Source organism: Scophthalmus maximus, chromosome 6 (assembly GCF_022379125.1).
Source record: "Scophthalmus maximus strain ysfricsl-2021 chromosome 6, ASM2237912v1, whole genome shotgun sequence".
Taxonomy (NCBI): Eukaryota; Metazoa; Chordata; class Actinopteri; order Pleuronectiformes; family Scophthalmidae; genus Scophthalmus; species Scophthalmus maximus.
The window spans coordinates 21396637-21415295 of NC_061520.1; the positions used below are offsets into that span (position 1 = coordinate 21396637).

The 18659-nt window shown below is 42.9% G+C and overlaps 1 protein-coding gene across 8 annotated transcripts in view; it reads right to left on the reverse strand.

The window, feature by feature from the left end:
* Window positions 1-18659, reverse strand: part of itpr1b (inositol 1,4,5-trisphosphate receptor, type 1b) — an 82357-nt gene that overhangs the window by 34034 nt on the left and 29664 nt on the right. For 2 of the 8 annotated variants that reach the window (XM_035630821.2, XM_047332696.1), the window contains exons 34-44: window positions 18498-18623; window positions 18203-18331; window positions 17054-17174; window positions 16765-16949; window positions 14484-14632; window positions 13874-13985; window positions 12213-12248; window positions 5348-5383; window positions 4329-4376; window positions 3543-3672; window positions 1449-1633 (exon numbers count right to left, since the gene is read on the reverse strand). In XM_035630821.2, coding sequence (XP_035486714.2) covers window positions 1449-1633; window positions 3543-3672; window positions 4329-4376; window positions 5348-5383; window positions 12213-12248; window positions 13874-13985; window positions 14484-14632; window positions 16765-16949; window positions 17054-17174; window positions 18203-18331; window positions 18498-18623 — 1257 coding nt within the window. The remainder of the gene's footprint in view (window positions 1-1448; window positions 1634-3542; window positions 3673-4328; window positions 4377-5347; window positions 5384-12212; window positions 12249-13873; window positions 13986-14483; window positions 14633-16764; window positions 16950-17053; window positions 17175-18202; window positions 18332-18497; window positions 18624-18659) is intronic. The other 6 variants (XM_047332702.1, XM_047332701.1, XM_047332697.1 and 3 more) reach the window with 5 other exon arrangements.

The window sequence follows — 18659 nt, forward strand, 5'->3', positions numbered from 1 at the left end:
TCACTTGTCCCTGTATCATGCCAGAGGAGCAGAAAAACACCTAACGTAAAATCTAAAACAAGAAGCTTCTTTATAATCGTGGCTCGTTCTTTTTCATGCCATTAACCGCATAGCTTATCAAGTTCACTTTGAGGTTCCTCTCCAACAGTAAAGGAAAAGCACTTAGTTACAGTCAGAGTCAGAAGTAAAAATTTAGAAGTTGGGCGTAGATTCTGTGTAAGTCAGGCAAGAAAAAACGTTGGCGCAAAGTTCACTACAATAACTGTGACCAAAGGCTCTGATTCGAAACCTAAGTTCTGTCTGATGTTCAAATTCAAAAACTTTCCCACAAACAAGACAACAACAACAAAAATTGGAAACATTAACAATGGCCCCCGGGCACACAAAAGAATCAACAAAAGATCCAGACCCACTGCAAAATTCATACCACTGGCTACTGGTCATGCTCTGACTTCAAAAAGGTCAATCAGCACATGAAACAACAGTTAACAAGTCAGATGGATGGGTCTGTCCTTGGGGGGTGGGCTGCAGGGAGCAGCTTTTCCCCAGGTGGCACCGTAAAGGTGCTGAAATCTGTCAGATCTCTCCCTAGGCCTTCGAGGGGCTTGTCCCTTTATTTCCCTCTTTCCACCAGCAATGCATGACCCAGTTAAGAGGCCAGTTGGAATGTTAGGAGGCCCGGGCCTCAGGGCGTCACTTACCCGGGCGGCAACTTATGTAACAGGAGTCAGGTGACTGCCTTTGTGTACACTCCGGGAGGTCAGGCCTCGTCAGGTAACGACACTATGTAAATGCAAGTCTATTATGCAACAGGCCTGTTTATGCGAGACGACATACAGGAGCGCGCACACACACATGCACAGACACAAACAACATACACACACACACACACACACACAGCCCCCCTGCTAAGATGTAATAATGCAGTTGCAAACACAGAAGCTCTTTCCCCTCTCAAAATGCTTGCTGCGAGATTTGAAATGAGTTAGCGTTGCCGTAGCAACCCCAGGCTGGCTGTGGGGAGTCCATGACGCGTTTTGCCGCACAGCTTGGACCTTTCCCAGCAGACTACTGTTCTTCTTCCTTTCCGACTTCCTTTTGTCCTCTCTATCTCGGGCCCAAGCTCACTTCCCTCCCCCCACACAACTCAAAATGTCAATAAGTTCAAACATGTCAGGAGGCTTTTTGTGCACCCGACTGTGAAGTCTCACTTTCAGGACACGGCCCACTTGCTACACTCACAACTGAGTAACTCTCCCATTTGAAGTCATTCTCGGTCACTTTTATTTGTTCTGTTGACATGCAGTGGAAACTCCAGGGCAATAACTAAACTTTTCGACACTGAGATAACATTGCCTTGTTAGATTCTGCTCATGCCTCTCCAAAGGGATTGCCCTCGGCAGCACCATCTGCGCCGCGTATTCTTGAACCCAGTCACCCCGACTTACCTGGATGACGGTGTTGCCACCTTCCAGCAGCGCAATGGCCAACAGTATGCTCTCCTGGAAGATCCGGTCACCGGGAGCATTCATGATGAGGTCAATTACCAGATCTGAGGCCCCCTCTTTGTCCAGGTGGCACTGGACCTCTGCCAAACTCAGGTCCCCGCGACCTCCGACCCCGGGGCTGACAACTAGGCTCACAGAGGTCAAAAAGATGATCATCGACATGCATGTATTCAGGTTTCGGGCAGGTTATATAATGGAACAGGGTGTCACGATGTATTATCATTTTGAATTAAAATACATAAAGTGTTTGAGCATTTATGAAGTGTGATTGATGATCTAAGGATCGTGTGCATTAGTGACTTCATGAGGAGTATAGTATTTGTGTATTGTTTAATCTATTGGAAACCACTGAGAGGAAATAATAATAATACAACATTAAATGTCTTTAATCAGTTGAAATTATTTAACTGCTGCGGTCACATCCTGCCAGCGGCACGGTGATGAAATAACAGCACCCATCCGAGCCATCTCTGACTGGGTGAGCCACTGAATCAACAACACATCCCGTTCTAGACAGAGCTCGGCTCTCTGGTCGCCTGGCAACACCACGGCCTACGTTATGCTGAGGAGAGAGCCAGTGTGCTCAGGAGCAGAGCCAAGGTTCAAGGGCTTAAAAGGAGTAGCGGCCATGACTGTGAATATGATCAGACCGTCTCTCCCTCTCTCCTCTAAAGCAATAGAGATGAAAGATGAGTCATCTCTATGATGAGCAACTCGCCGGAATGAATAAATGTCAGTTACCAAATACCGATTCAATTTGTGAATGTCAGTCTCGACTGAGCAAAGACCGCTTGGCTGGAGAGACCGTTTGAGTTTGTGATTACAACGGTTCTCTGTACAAATGTGTGGCCTCATGTAAAAAGGTTGCCATGAACTTAACGGACGCGAGCACACAAAAAAAACACGCTGGTGTAGACAAACAGAGTGTGGCCCCCAGTGGCCAAATGTCGACCCACGTGAAAAACTCCTTTTGTTTACTGAGTCACAGTGGAAATTGTCACTCTCACTTTGACTATTGCTTGTAATGTCTGTAACTACAACACAAGTGGAGCGTCCATATCATCTGCAAACCCTTTCTGTGAGATTCCCAGAATGGTTATCTCCACTAAGGTGATTATGTGTTCACCCCTGTCTGTTTGATGGTCTGTTACGCAAACACCTCTGAACCGATTTCCACCAAACTGGAGGATTAAGCGGTGGATCCAGGCTTAGTTTTTTTTTCACTTTCTTTAACTATGTTTTATGACAAATAATTGATTTGGGTTATCAGACCACTTCATGGTTTCACTTAGTGCCATTTTTGTTTGGAATTTTAATTTTTTTCCAGCCACAAAGGCTGTAAATAATTTTCTCTTTGAGAATACACATATTTGGGATAATTCAGAATTCTGCACATCAACATCTGCTTGTCAAGAATTTGTGTATCAAACCTTGTATGCCTTATTTGCACTGTATACTGTACTGTTAGAATCTCCATATCCATACTGATAGAAATCATTTTCAATCCGACTTAATTCTTAACATGAACCCAAACTTTGGTAAAGACTATATATTCCTTTACAAGTCATTCTCTTTAACTCTTAAAACCCATCTTTTTCAATTAACCTACACACTTTAACTGCTGATCTTTTATTAATGCTTCATTATTTGTTCAATGTTTTATTACTCAAGGTGATCTTGAGTGCCTTTAAAGGTGGCATTAAATAAAATGTATTATTATTTATTATTATTTTAATATGTGTCCTCATAAACTATTCTCGTGATTTCTTTGATTTCTTTTTGGTGCCATACTCTTAGCACCAACCCAGTTCGCCACAGTAAATTCATTTTGAAATCATCAAATCTTATCTTTATGAGCGAGCCATACAAACACATAGATACTGTACATTCTCACACACACACACACACACACACACACACACACACACACACACACACACACACACACACACACACACACACACACACACACACACACACACACACACACACACACACACACACACACACACACACACACACACACACACACACCTGTGGGTGATTTCCCCTGCCCTCCAGAGGCGAGCGGACCGTTGCTGAAGGTTGTGAGGCTATCTCTCCTCTGGCCAGGTTTGACAGTCCCATAGTATCGATTAACCAAGATCTGCCGCAGAGCTTCTCCCTGTCAGTGGAAACGGAGGAGGAGGAGATGAGGTCTAGTTACAGCTAAACCATGTCACAGAAACAGAGCTGGAAACAAGGTTACGAAAAAGGACCATATAAAGTTCTCAGTTTATCCTTATATGCCTGATCATCTCCCATCTCCTTTTAAGATTTCACTTTGCTCCACACTACTTTGGTCAAGGCAAATAAAAAATAATAAATAAAGAAATAAAATCAAAACATAAAAACAAAATTCTCAGAGTGCCATAGCCACAGCCTTGAAAACTATAAGACAGAATAAGAGGTCTCCTCTGGAAGAACATGAATTTGACCTTTGCCCTCTGAGCTCAGGCAGTGAAGGCCACACCGTGCCCCTTTCCCACGGCAACATACTGTGTGCTGACATTCAGTGTTGCCCTACATTGGTTTGGTGTAAACCAGTGGAGCACAGTGAACAACATGCTCCCGCTGAGGACGAGATGAACACCCAAGAGCTGATGTTCCTCCTGTCGTTCTGCCTCACGTTACACATCACATAACTGACAGGGGAGAGAGCGAGTGTGCGCCATGCTGGGGAAGCTGTGAGGGCTTCACGACAGACAGTCAGTTGTCGACCATCAATAAGACGGAGGCTTGGACCAGACCACAGCAAACCAAACTCAGTACAGTACCTACCCTCCTCTGATCCTCCAGTTGCTTCTGTGGCTGGTTGGGATCAAGCTCCTTAAAAGGTGATGTGAGTAAGCAGAAAGCAATAAAATAAGAAAGAAAAACAAACAAACAAAAACGAATAAAACAAGTTGGAAAAGAAATTAGAAAACAAAATAGGGAGTTAATTTCAGTGCAAATTAGTTACTGTACTAGCATGCAGGAAATTGGTTTTAAATTAGATCATGCAGTTAAAAGGGAAGTGGTTGTGTCAGGAAGGGTTAGGGGTCATGCAAGGCTGCAGGGAAGGACTGACACTCTTTCTAAATCGTCATACACCTACACAAAGTCAACTCTTAAGACCAAGTTCTGTTTGACAGTTTATCTACAACATCTACATTATATATCGAAACCATTTTTTTTCTTCAGTTTATGAAAAACTCTAAAGACTCTGGTGCTCACTCGTGACAGTGGAGTATGGGAAATGTCCGACACTGTCCTCTAACTTCCTCGTTACTTTGCAGTCACAGCGGCAAAAGTGCCTAAATTATTTACATAAGACAATGACAAGCTGCCGGGGGGGAGAAACACAAGCCATGAGAATGAGGGGGAAGGAAAAAAAGGAAAAAAAGAAGCCCTGTCCAGGTTACATAATGAAGCCATGAGCTACTGACACACACACTGTGAGCACCAATCTGGCATGGAAAAACACCTCAGCCATGACATCAGCCCCCACCCCCAACCCACCCCGTCAGGAAATTGAACTTTGGCTCAAAAATCAGAGCGTTGGAGGGAAAGACGAACGAAAGGCAGGAGAGAGGGAAGAACAGGCGGGAGGCGGTGCACATAGAAGGGAGAATATATCAACAGAGGGATGCACAGGAATGTGTAGTGACAGTTAATTATTTGGATGAATAGATGTTAAACACGTAGCACGAGTGCAATTGGGACAGCGTGAGTACAAATATAAATATGACGGATAATCTCTGATCATCAAAATGACCCATTTTAGCAGGCAGCAGGTGAAATATGGGTCTGAAACACACCTCTGCAGGGACTTCAGGCTCAGGTGGCGGTGCCAGCTGATTGGAAATAGAAGGCTGACGTTAGTAAAAAGTTAGAAGATGCAGAATTAGTTATAGGTTGCTTCCGCCTCCAAAGAGAAGCACCCTCACATAAAAATCTCTACCCAACGTACGTCACGTCTCTAAATACTGCAGTTTACTTCAATGTGCAAGTATTAAACACACATGTATATCCCATTCAAGTGAATGGGAAAGCGGACTTTTGGACAGCACTGTATATACACCAATCGGCCACAACATCAAGAGCCGGTCAGCAGTTTTAATGTTGTGGCTGGTACAGAAGGTGTGCATCTGCCTTTTGAACAGCTCGCTAATATTGCCAGTCACAAATGAGGATCTGCACGTCATAAACACGTGGGACTTAAAAGAGCCAGGAGCACAGAGAGAGATCAAAAAAAAGCATGTTGCTCTCCGATAACGGACAGATCACAGTACAACAAGCAATTATTGCAACAGTGCGTTTCACGTTGTGTGATTTCACAGAGCTGCAGCAGTCTCATGGTACAGCGAGGACGGCAAGCAGCAGCAGCAACATATTGCAGCGAGAAAGCATAAGCTCTATGTACAACAACAACAAAAATACGCTGCGTCTTCATCGCACTATAAACCACTACACGGCTGCACTGTGGTGTGTTTACGGTTCTGTGGTCCCCCTCCAAACACTCTGCTGCAAAGTGCTGCAGCCCAACCCCTACATGACAACACATTTACAACGAGAATAGGAGCCAATAAATGTGTGAGTATCAATATGCACATGTATACGAGCCATATTTTTGTTGTTGTCGTGATTTAGCCGATTTTTTACCCTTGTGGTAACCACACAGTGAAATAAAGTTCAGTTTATCTTTGATACTGGAAAGGGTGTCTAACAACAAATTTAATTGATGCAGAAGTGGTAAAAATAAAATTCATAAAATCCCTGATCAATAGATATCAACCTTTCCCTCAGCACCACTACATTTGACGAGAGAATGTCGGCCTGCACAGATGGAGCAGCGACGAGTCATACAGACAACTCATTTTCATTTCCCAAACTATTGGAACTAAGAAAAGAGGTTTTATCCTGCAGGAAGTGGGCCAACATTGTATGTGATATAATAAGCTATATAATCTCAGTGAAGTGCCGTGACAAAAGACAGATTGAAAAGATGAATGGAAAAAATTAAATGCAAATTGTCAATCAAGTAAGTAAAGTCTCTCAATATCCATTCAGTTCAGTTGAAAAACAAAATAAAACTGAATAAAGTACAAATTTTATGATACCTAAAAAAGAGGCCTTGAACTTCAAGTTATTTAAGAAACCAAACAAGTAGTTTAACTGACAAAACGACCGGGACAAAGTCTCACTGCAGAGCAGGCAGCAACTGTGAGAACTAAATAACAAACACACAACCTTCTGTTACAGGGACAAACGTCTCCCCCTGTGATCTACTCATGCCGGTTTATGCTGACTAATTGGAATTTCCCTGTACCAGACCTCCTCTTTACGTCAACACACTGAGATTTCCACTGAAAAACGGTGATGCATCACAGAAGCTTGATTTACCATCTCCCCGTAATGTCATTCTTATTCACTTTGAAAGTGAACAACCTGGGTTGGCGGAACACAACAACCGCCACATCCAGCACTGACCTGATTTGCATCAGCCGGACGGCTTGACCCCATAATCGTCAGCATCATTTCCTCAGGTTATGCTTCGTGTGTGATCGACACACGTACATACGTAGAGGCAATGCAGTTAAAAGAATGACGGTGAGATTCAGGGGCATTTGTGGATATGGAGACAGCTGAGGTTGTACAACCTCACTGGATGTGCGCAGTCCTCCATAGATGCTGCTCATTGATTGAGGGGCTGCCAGAAATCGAAACCGTTGCTGTGTTTAGAACAACGCAACTCAGGGCCTTAACCCGTTTCCCAAAACAGCCAGACACACTGAGCTCTGCTTTACCTCATCTCACTGTAAACTGACTGGTCATAATGAAAGAAAACAAGTCGTCAGGGGAAAAAGGAAAGACGGGTGGTTTAGTACAGCACTCTGCTGACAATATAAAATTGGTCCTCTGCCCTTTAACAGACGCAGACCACAAGCAATTAACATGTGCTATGATGGCTGAAGTGCGCTGAAGTGCGCACACGCACGCACGCACACACACACACTGTCCAAAGTAAAACCCAAACTTTCCCATGTCCCCCAACGCCCCCAGCCTAACCCGGGGTTGCCAAGATCGAGGTGCACCAGTGCTACGGTCTCCTGGAAGACGTCTCTGCTGCACTTTTATTGCAAATTACCGCGGAAGGTCACACATCAGTGGATAGTTTAAAATTCCAGGGGAACAGATGGGGGCGCGGGGGGGAGAAAGAAATTTGTTGGCTCTTATGTAACTGCTGTCTGAGAGCTGGCGGTATTCCAAGAATCGTGCAGCGTTAAGTTAAAGAAAAACTAGGACAGTGCCGCGTGCGTTGCTGATGAACGTCAGCAGCACCCCCTTTTGACAGAGAGGAAACACAACAGCCTGGCGTATCCTGACTTCACCCTATGGTGGCAGGCAGGAGGACAAACAAGTTCACTTGGCAGAGGCAGTGATGGGAGTGGCAGCAGGTTAAGTTTCACACGGGCAGAGGTAGAGACCAGACAGCGAAGAGGAAAACAGCCTGGCTGAGAAAGTGAAAGTGAAATGGACAAAATTGTGGAATTTTTAAACAGATGTTAATGGGGATGTGGAGGGAAAAATGCATGAGGGGAAAAAAAGAGAAAGTAGCAATCTAGAAATCTCTAGTTGAACAAACTGTGGCTGGTCAGAAGAGCTGGAAAGTCACGTTCACACAGACCCCCACACTCTCCCTGCATAGAAAAACGGTCCCTTATATAACACTGCACGGAGGGGTTGCGTACTCGGCCCCATCCTCAGCAAGCCGTATTACATCACCAGAAAGGAAAGACTTCATCTCCGTCTGACCCCTTGTAACCTCTTGTACACAACGGAGAGGCTGACGTGGGTACACAGACACATGCGAGTGGATGATACCATCGGGACCGACAATGAGGGTGGCAGGCTCAACATGTCTCCCTTTCCCCGGGCTCACGTTCCATCCCGTTTCTATTTCTGGCAGAATGAGGATAAACTCTGCTAATGGGCGAGCCGTCACTCCGCTTTGTCCAGCTCCCCCTCACCCTGGATACGCACCATCACCCCCTCCGCCCCCCAAAAGTCCTGGCATGCAACAAGATGAAGTATGATGGGCTCTGTCAAACAGTGGTGAAAGTGACAGCTGCACTCATTCCTAGAGACCTTGTGGTGGGGGGGGGGGGGGGGGGGGGGTCGTTGTGGTAGGTCAGAGAGCAGCAGCAGGGGTTACATAACAGCCATCATGGAAGTTTATCTTGCTGCTGCTGCGGCTAAAGGGAAGTTTTGGCGGGACTATCTGAATTATATCCCCACCCACCCACACACACACACACACACACACACACACACACACACACACACACACACAGACAGAGAGAGAGGCGTGGGCCAGGGCACGGCACGCTGCCGTTAAAACGTGTGTGTGTATGAATGAGTGACATATAGCATGTGCTGGGGGATAGGGGAGTATGAGTGCATTCTTGAGATACTGCAAATGGGAGTAGTCGACGATGAGACAAAAGCGCCGGTCTCTGAGAAGAACAGCTCTGTTTTTGTGGAAGCTGGGGATTTCCACTGCTACAAGCAGTAGGCGGCAAATACAAGGAGGGAGGGAAGGGGAGGGCATGAGAGAACGAGGGAGAGAGAAACTGAGAGCATGTTTCTTCTTGGAAACTCTGGAAAGACCCTTTCAGACAATTTCTCCATTTCCGCAAGTAACATCATTGTTCACTTCCCTTGCTCTCACCACGACCTTGATTAAGTGACAAGGCTGCCGCCTGTCTGTTTTTCACTCTTCAGCCTTATTTTTTTTTTCCTGCTGCCACACATTCTCCTGTTCTGACTATTTGTACTTTCAGTTTTGACACATTCACAGATTTCAGAAAAGCCACCATGTCGACTGTAAATATCAATCTGTGCTGTGCAAAAAAGTAGAAAGAAACAGAAGAAATCCCAACTCAAATTCCACTTACTAGCTCTCCTTGCAAAGCATTTCAGCCACATCGCACAGTCCTGGTCAATGGATTGACTTTGCTCTGTTGTCATGGAGAAGAATCTGTTACCCGGTGTACACGTGGACCTCGAGTTGAGACCGTTTTGTCTCCATGGCTAAGAATCGATGTTCTCGCTTCATGCTTGACTTGATGCCAACATGGATAAGAAAGTCCTTAAAGTGCCATATATTAAATCACAGAAGCTAATGAAATCACACGTCATAACTTGAACTACTGTTGAACAACTTGTGTTACAAAAAATAGCAAAAAGACATAAATAATGAAATAAAAGTTGCTCAGATAAGAAGCTCCAAAGCTCAGGGGCCCAAACCAAAAAGGTTCAATCAACCCTGGTAAACAAAGGATTTTTTGAAACAACCATGTGCCACCGACAGATTCGAAGTGACTAACACTGTACATCTCAAATGTACCTGGGAGCCTGACCATGCAGTGTCTTTAAATTGAATCACTAAAGTCTTACATTAGACTCTTAAACTCACAGGCGGTTAGTGAAGACAAGACAAGTTCGAGGTCAATGTGTCCTTGTCTCCTAGAAATGGTTAAAAGACCGGTGGTTTTTCCTTGAGTGAGCTGAAGGTGAGTGGTCCGACTTCTGGTGTGAATAAAGACAACTGCAGTCGACCAAGGGAGAAGAGACAGAGACTTCTTCCTCCTGTGATTATTACAGTACTCTGAAACTGAGACAAAGTCTACCAGTGGTCCTTTAAAAAGAAACCCCACAAGAAAGGAGCAGATTTGTGTAAGACAGGTGCCATCTGAGGATACCGCACGTGAAATGTCAGACATAGTTCCTTTGTCGTCACTGCCAAACTGACATCCCTGAGATGCCTCCTCGCTACCACAAACAGAAATGACAAACCAGTTTTGCTGTATTCCTTTCATCAAGGGCCACAGGCCATGGCAACACACGTTTCAGTGCAATGCACATGCACATGCACATGCACGAAGCGCAGAGGACCAGTAGCCGGGCCCCCTGTGTGATGAGTGATCTGTTAGACGGGACATCCCCCTGCTATATATACACTCACACCTGCTCTTTAAATGGTGGTCTCTGTGTCACTGTCAGCCATCATGAAGGACTGAGTGACCAGAATAATAGGAACAGCTCTGTGATGTAATGCGGCGCAACACAAGAACCCTAAATCGAAACCACTTCACCATGTTAAGTGTTTATTGAGAAGACCAAGTTATTAATGTGTTGACTTGGTTTGATGAACTGGACGCATCATAGCTGAAGCTGGGAACGCTGGGACTATGTCCTTGTTACACTTTCTGGGAATTTGGGTGCTTTAACGAACTGTAAATTTCACATGGTGAGTTTTATTATTTAACATGATATACATTTTTGGACACTAAATTAATAAAAGATGAAATTCTCCTTTTGCAGGTTTTTCCGCCTCCAGAGCCTCTACCACTTACTGAACAAAATGTATTATGAGGGCCCGAGCCACTGACAAAGTCAGAGGGACACGCATCAGAACCGGTGAAAAATGTGATATTTTAGGGGTCTTGACTCGATAGAGCCCTTTACCACATTTCTACCTGCTTTAAATTTGATGCAGATGAACCAAACTTGGTAGGCACGAATATTTACTATTATTATTATTATTATTATACTATCCCAACCAAGATGGCTGCCCACCCAGAGCTTGGTTCTGCTCAAGGTTTCTTCCTGTTAAAAGATTTTTTTTGCCACTGTCAAAAAGACCATCATTTGGGAAATAACATTGATTTGACACATTTCTCTTTTAAACGTACAAGTTCATTTTTTAAAAAGGCAAATTGGTTACAGTTGTGACAATTGGTGCTGGCAGGTGATGATGTGTATTATATTGTACATTTCCTCCTCCTCCTCATTTACTGAAGCAAAATGTACTTAAAGTTTAACATAATGCAATTCAAAGTAACAATGCCTAAAAACGAGAGCCTCAAACATGACCATCTCTAGAAAGTTATCTGACATAAGAATTTTGGTTTCTATCATGGTGGACAGAAATTTCTCTCCTGCTTCTCACTTTATATTTCACATCTGTAGGTCAAGATTAAAAAGTCCCTTATAGGGAAAAATGTGAGTTAACAGGAACTAATCTTCTTAATGAAACAGGAGCATACGGTGGAGAGATTTTCAATGGTTGTTAAAGCATGAACTAAATATGTGACATGGTTTTAATAAAAAAAGAAAAACACTCTCCCTCAATGGAAATTCCACAGCACAAATGTCCCACACAATTTGTGATGAGCAATCTTAGCTGCATAAAAATGCTGTTACAGGCAACTTGTACCACGGATCTGATATAGACTTTCAAATAAGGCTTTTTTAAAAAAGGTGTAATAACTGTAGACTTAAAATCAGTTGAGACTTTGGAGACTTTAGAGTGGTAAAGTGCAGTAATGTTGTAGTCAGTGTTCTTCTGAAATCTCATTTTGTCCTTACAGTGTGTACAACAACTATATATGGGCACAACAGACAAGCATATTGCATGACATGCTAGCTCTATGCTACTTGTGAACATGGAGATCAGGAGCAACTCTAAGCAGGCAGACAACAGGGAGGGACGGACCGAGCTGCCGACGGGCGTCGCAGGCGACAATGGGATGCTAGAGAGTCTAATCCTACTCGCAGCACAAGCACATCTACGCCGTTAGTGGCAGACAAATCACGACAGTAAGTAAAATGATCGACCTCAGCCACATCCATTTCATCATCAAAGGCAATCAGCTGCAAGAGAAGAAGTATAGGGGGCACAGAGTTAGTAGGGTTGGATTAGTGGGTCAAAGCCTGCTCACAAGTGTGCATATGTAAAGCATGTGAGAAAAACTTGCAGGGAAAGGACAGCATGATAAAGCTCAGAACCACCCACATTTGTTAGAGTAAAAGCACCCTCCCACCTTCACGTTTCATAGTTTTACAACATTGAAAATGCAGATGATTTTGAGCTCGTCTGACACTGACCTACAGGAAAAGGTTTTCAGTGTTGAAACAAGTAATCAGGAGTTTTTACTGTTACATATTACCTTCATGCTTTTTTGGAAAACACAACCTTGTTGTCTTGGTATCCCATGTCAGCCGTGGAGCCATGTAAATCTTTGTCATTTACAAAGAGTCTGATTAATGCTGATCAGTGGATGACAAAATCCCCAATTCATCAATTGTGATTCAATGTTGTTACACAATAGAACATGAAAGAGCTCAAGGCTCGACACTCTACTTTCAAACCTTAGTTTAGGCTCAGTCTACCATCATAAAGACACAACATGGTGAGTCTATACCGACAGAGAGACTAAATGGATTCAGAAAACAATGGAGCTGCCAAATGGTGACAACAATACTCATAGATGCAACTCCTGCTCTAATCATACATAGAGATTTTAAAACAGCTAAATGCAAATCTACAGGCGATCCTCCGTTCAAAAGACTCACAAAAGAGTGTGATCACTTTGTTCCACTTTATCATGCTGATGCAGTATCGGGCTACTCCCGTCTTCATGGTGTTAAATTGGACATTTGTTTCAGTAAGCATTTTCCAATCGAAATTTAAAAAAAAAACCCAACAACAACAACAACAACAAAAAAAAACAAAAACAAACAAACAAAAAAAAAAAAAATATATATATATATATATATATATATATATATATATATATATTCTAAAAACTTACACTATTAACAACCATGTTTACTATAGTAGTTTTCTTTTGCTCGCCATTTCAATGCCATTGGCACAGATTTCTATCAGGTGTTGAGTGTATGGCTGGATTTTGTTTCAACCGGTGAAGCCTTAGCTTAGTTTTTCTAAATCAACAAAAACACTGACAGAGTTGAAACAATCGATGAGAGATTAATACAAGAGGGCATTTTTAGCCAATGAAAGTATTTTAGAGAGGGAGAGTTGGAGCATACATGACGTTGATAGTGTTAATAATGTTATTATTCATCACTTTGATCATTTGGACTTACTGTTGAGGTAGTGAGTATTTATGAGCGAATGTTTTTTTCGTAAGTATGTGCCAGAGTTTTCCAAACATAAATTGACCCACAATCACAGCAAAACATTCAAAAACGTCCCCGACTGAAGTGATCACAGTAGAAGACTTGATGTACAGCACATATGGATCATTTCTGTTCACCGGGCTGTGCAACCTCCAGAGGCGAATCACCGAGAGCTCAGCCTCTTACGTTGTGGCTTGTGTCTCCCGGTATTTTTGGTGCAGTGGGACGACGGGAACACTGTATCCTGACTCCTGAGATGTGAGCAAAGTGTTTTATCTCATGTGTGTGTGGGCGAGTCTTGGGCATGGCTACGCACAGAGGACGGGAAAAGGCAAAACACCGAGGGAACGTACCTTCTCCCCGTAGCCCCGGTCTTTTGTCATCATCTCCCTCAGTGTCTGCAGCACTTTGATGCACAGACGCTCCTCGTTCTCCTCCAGCAGCTGCTTGGTGTGTTTGATCAGTCTGGTCAGGAGATGGAAGAGAAACGTGAGTTCAAACAAACTCCACGCAATCTGCACCACTGGACATAGCCATGATAATCACACCAAATCATCGTGTCTGACTTCCATGTTAAAACGATCTTCTTTTAGCATAAACAAGACGTTTGGGGGATAAGATCAGAAAAGCAGAGAGTAGGGGTCGTTCAGCTGTGAATGTGGAAAACTACTCCTACACACGAGGCAGCTGAAGAGATACAGAGAACTGTAAAAAAAACAAAAAACTCTTACAAGGTGCAACATAAAATGTATGTGTTTTTGTTTCTATGTGCATGTGAACAGTCCATGCCATATTTAATAAAAAAATGATCTCAACTGGGGCAGAGGAGTCAATTCTGCTGGATAACTATCTGCACTAGACGTACAGTCGGATCACTGTAAAGCCTGTCCCATCAAAGTCTAACCTTAACTATGTATTATGTTAACGGTCTGTTCGTTATACTTGTTTGAGGTTTGGACTCACTTTGATATGAATCCTCCACTTTCACATTTCTTGCGAGCCTCCGTGTTCTCGGGGAAGAGGAGCTCTGGGCGATGCAGGACGTCCACTAGCACAGAGAGCTCAGCTTGGACCAGCGGCCTCAGACGGTCCTCCAGCGCCGACACGATGTCCTGCAGAGGATACAATGACGCACATCACGTAAAACTTTGGCTTTCACGACAAAAGACTAAAATATGACCTTTAGAAAGATTCACAGACTTCCTGACAATGGCCATCACAGAAGACAAAGTCATGTCATTCCACATCTCAAATGCACAATCACTTAATTTGTATCTTTCTATTGCACAACAGCTACAACACACTTGAATGAATGTTATTGTATAGTATTTCTGTATCATCTTATTTACCTTAGATTCTGTTTTCTATTCTTACTCTGTTTTATTCTCTTATGACATTTTCCCCTGTGCTGCGACACTTCTGTGTCAAATTTGAATTGCCCCTACGGGGGACCAATAAAGGAACATCTCATCTTATCTTATCTCAAGTGAATATTTGAATACCTACCTAAAAATATAGGTGTGCTAAAACTAATCTAAGTAGCTAATATTTATGAGAAAAGCCTGTGACTTATATCTATCAATATCTATTGTACGTGCATCCAAAATAATAATTTCAAACCAAAAAAAGCAGTCACATACGCATGTTTTGGTATTGACCACAGCTGGGGTGGTCAATACCAAAACATACGTATGTGACTGCTTTATGAATAAATGTAAGAGAAACAGAAGGGGGCATATCTAGTACACTTTACATTGTGGGTAATCAAATCAAACCATATATGCGCTTCCTGTCACGTCCGCTGATGATTAGTGTGAAAAATATCATCAAGCCTGTTGGTCGGGTAGTGATTACAGTACTGCAAGGGCTGTTTATGGGCAGTCAAACAAAAAGGGCAAAAAATATGTGGGCAAGGAAGCCACTTTGGGAACTGCATTACTCTCCATGAGTGAATGTGTTGGCGTCGTACAACGAAAAACTTTGCAAACTCTATTACAATATTATGACTAGGCTGGTCTCTTAGCTGGAGGTTGTTTTTTTTTGGAGGGGGGCAAAAATATTCTTTAAAGCCAGAGCAGTGGGTGTCCAGTGTAAGTTGAGATAATCGGTCAGATATTCCGACTTCCACTTAAAGCAGAGTGAGTCGTGAGTTACACGAAAGAAGGGTGTGACAGCCTAACCCACAACACTTTTTCTTTTTCCCAGGATGCAATTAGGGACTACTTCTAGAGAATTATGCTTGTTTGTGCCGCAGTTACCAAAAGCATAATATCACTTGATGACACTGGCTGATTGAGCTAATTCTATCATACCTTATTTATCTACTACATTACTCCAATCACATTTTTTTCACTCATCCCAGAGTACAGCAGATTTGAGATATTTGTGCATTACTGTACCACCTCTTCGTGTAGCATTACTTTATTAATACACCAGAAACCAAGCTTTTGTGTCAAGCTTATTGTTCTCCTTTTCCTGCCACAAAAAGCCCAATGAGGAAGAGGAAATGTTCCGCTTCTCTCCTGGTGACACGTGTGGTTCACACACACCAGATGGCTAGTAGATAATGCAAATAAATTCGGCAGAATTCTTTTTTTATCTTTGCTTTCACTTAAAGTATCTGATTTTAAACAATACACAGAGATTGAGGGAAATATGTTGTTTTTTTCCCACCATGTGTTTTTCCCATTCCAGCGAAACACCACTTCGCCACAAGAGCAGTCAGAATGTAACTGTAAAGCACAATTATATCATGAGAGATTATTCTTTTTTTTTAAAGATTGGCAAATACAAAGTGTTATTCCAGTAGCAGAAAAAACTACAGAAGTTGCATTTGCTTTCTGTTCATTTGGAGATTTAGAGTGATTATTTAATTTCAAGTCAGACTTCATTATGTGACCATCTTACAACATACTGACAGTACTTGTTGTCCTGTACAGTACCAGTTAATAATGCATTTGTATTAAAATCCATTACTGTTTCCTGTTCTCTTCCACATTCTTTACCCACACAGCTGACAGGGAGAGACGTGGATTTCAAGCTGCTTTTCAACCCGCTAAATCCTTTTAGCAATATTTTTTATTATAATTTTTTAAAAAACTTTTTTTCAGCTTCACTAGTATATGTGGCTTTGTAATATTTGTCTTTCATTTTGATATTTGGCGTTGCACCGTGATTTTTCTGGGTAAATTATTAAATAAATGAATAATAGAAGAGAAAAGAAACTTTAACTCTTGCTACCGACCTGCAGCCTCTCAATGATGTTTCTGTAGTCTTTGGAGGTGGTGATGCCCGAGTCTCGTCTCGAGGTGTTCTTCGCTGACAGTCTCCAGTTGAGGATGCTCTTCTGCACGACATTGTTGGACTTGACAAACAGGTTGTTCACCTGACTGTCCAGGTCGACTGGGATGGCAATGGCCCTGCTTTTAGCTGGGTGAAAGAATATATATATTATATTTATTTAACTTGCATCACAATGTCCTTTCTAAAGTAAAGCCAGAGGTTGGTGGGCTGCTGTTAGCCCAGTATCTTACCAACGTCTGAGAGCACTTTAATGCAAGCCTCCACCGACGCCTTCTGGACAGGGTTCAGCCAGTTGCAGTGGTAGACCCTGAACACTCCCTGTAGCAACTGTACAAATACTGGCTGACGAGTCTGCAAGAAGGAAAAAAAAAAGTATTTAAAAATAAAAAAGACAATAAGAGACGGTAAAGAAAGGAAACACTTAGATGGAGGAGAGTGTACAAGAATTGAACTAACACCAAAAGACTATTGTGTTCCCTCACTATGTTGAACTGTGCTAAACACCTACAGTGGAAGGGTCTACAGCTTCAGGTTCAGTAGGCCAGCCATTTACAATGATGTGCACTCCCAACATAACAATCCAAACCAGTGTTCAACAGAGGGAATAGCTGATGTCTACTACCGTGACAAAAGAGCAAATCTATCAGCTGGCCAGTACAATAAATACCTCAGTTATCTTTCCAAAAATGACGGCCTGTTGCGAGAGAAAGAGGGTCATGATGTCATCATGTATCAGTAAAAACGCCAGCAGGGAGATTTTTCCCAGAATGTGCAAATGGTTACAAGAAAAAAAAAATATAGAAATTCTACTGAAGCCAACTCGAAACAAAAACAACTCCACACAGCAGACGATGGTGTGCTGAGCAGCCAACAGTCTGCGAAACTACACCACAGAGTGACTGCACAAGGGATTTTGGAATTCTATGGAAGGTGGCGGTTATGATTTATTGGTAAAGTTGTGGGCAACAGGACACCGCTACACCAAGGTCAAAAGGAACAGAGTGACCGCACAGCAACAGTACATCATTTGCACCACATCCCGGCAGAATCTTGTGCAACAGATCTACGCACAGCAGAGTCTGTGTTCCTACTAAACGATGAAAATGTGCAAACCCACACGTCTCTTAACATTCACAGCCTGTTGACGAATCACACGCCCAGAGGTCGGGAGAACTAACGTTGGAGGGAGTCACCTTTACTTACATACATATGGCGAGTCATCTATGCAAAGGGAAACATGTCATATTTTGTAGTATCTGTATGTATATGAGGAGGCTTCATGTATTTCAGACAAGTGAAACTCAAGCAAGTACACATTTTACAGATTTTAAATATTGTAAGACTGCATTTCAAATGTTAAACACCACAGTCCAGATTACCTGCAGGCTCGTGCTCTGGTCGGAGAAAGGCGAGCTGAAGAAACATGTGACAATGCTCATGACCGTCTCGGTTACATAACGCTCCAGGATGGTGTCCGCATGCTTCCTGTCACTGGTGTTGTTGCACACCTAAGCAAGGACAGGAAAAAAAAATATCAGCATGAGGTACGGCATTGGTTCACACTTCCTGCATGTGGGTGACGGGTAACAAATGTCCGCGGCACGCCGTGTCAACAATAATCGCACCCCACAACCATGACGTTGCACTGTCAAAATGCAGCATATTGAGCCTTACCCTACAAATGTCCACCAGGAAGTTCTCAAACAGCTTCCACATGTGGTTGGATGTATAAATCTCCTTCATCTCCACCTCCGTGTCGACATAGCAGTGGTTTAGGAAGTTGATATAAGCGATTTTCACCTGTCAGAATGCAAACAAACTTAATAAGCCACATTT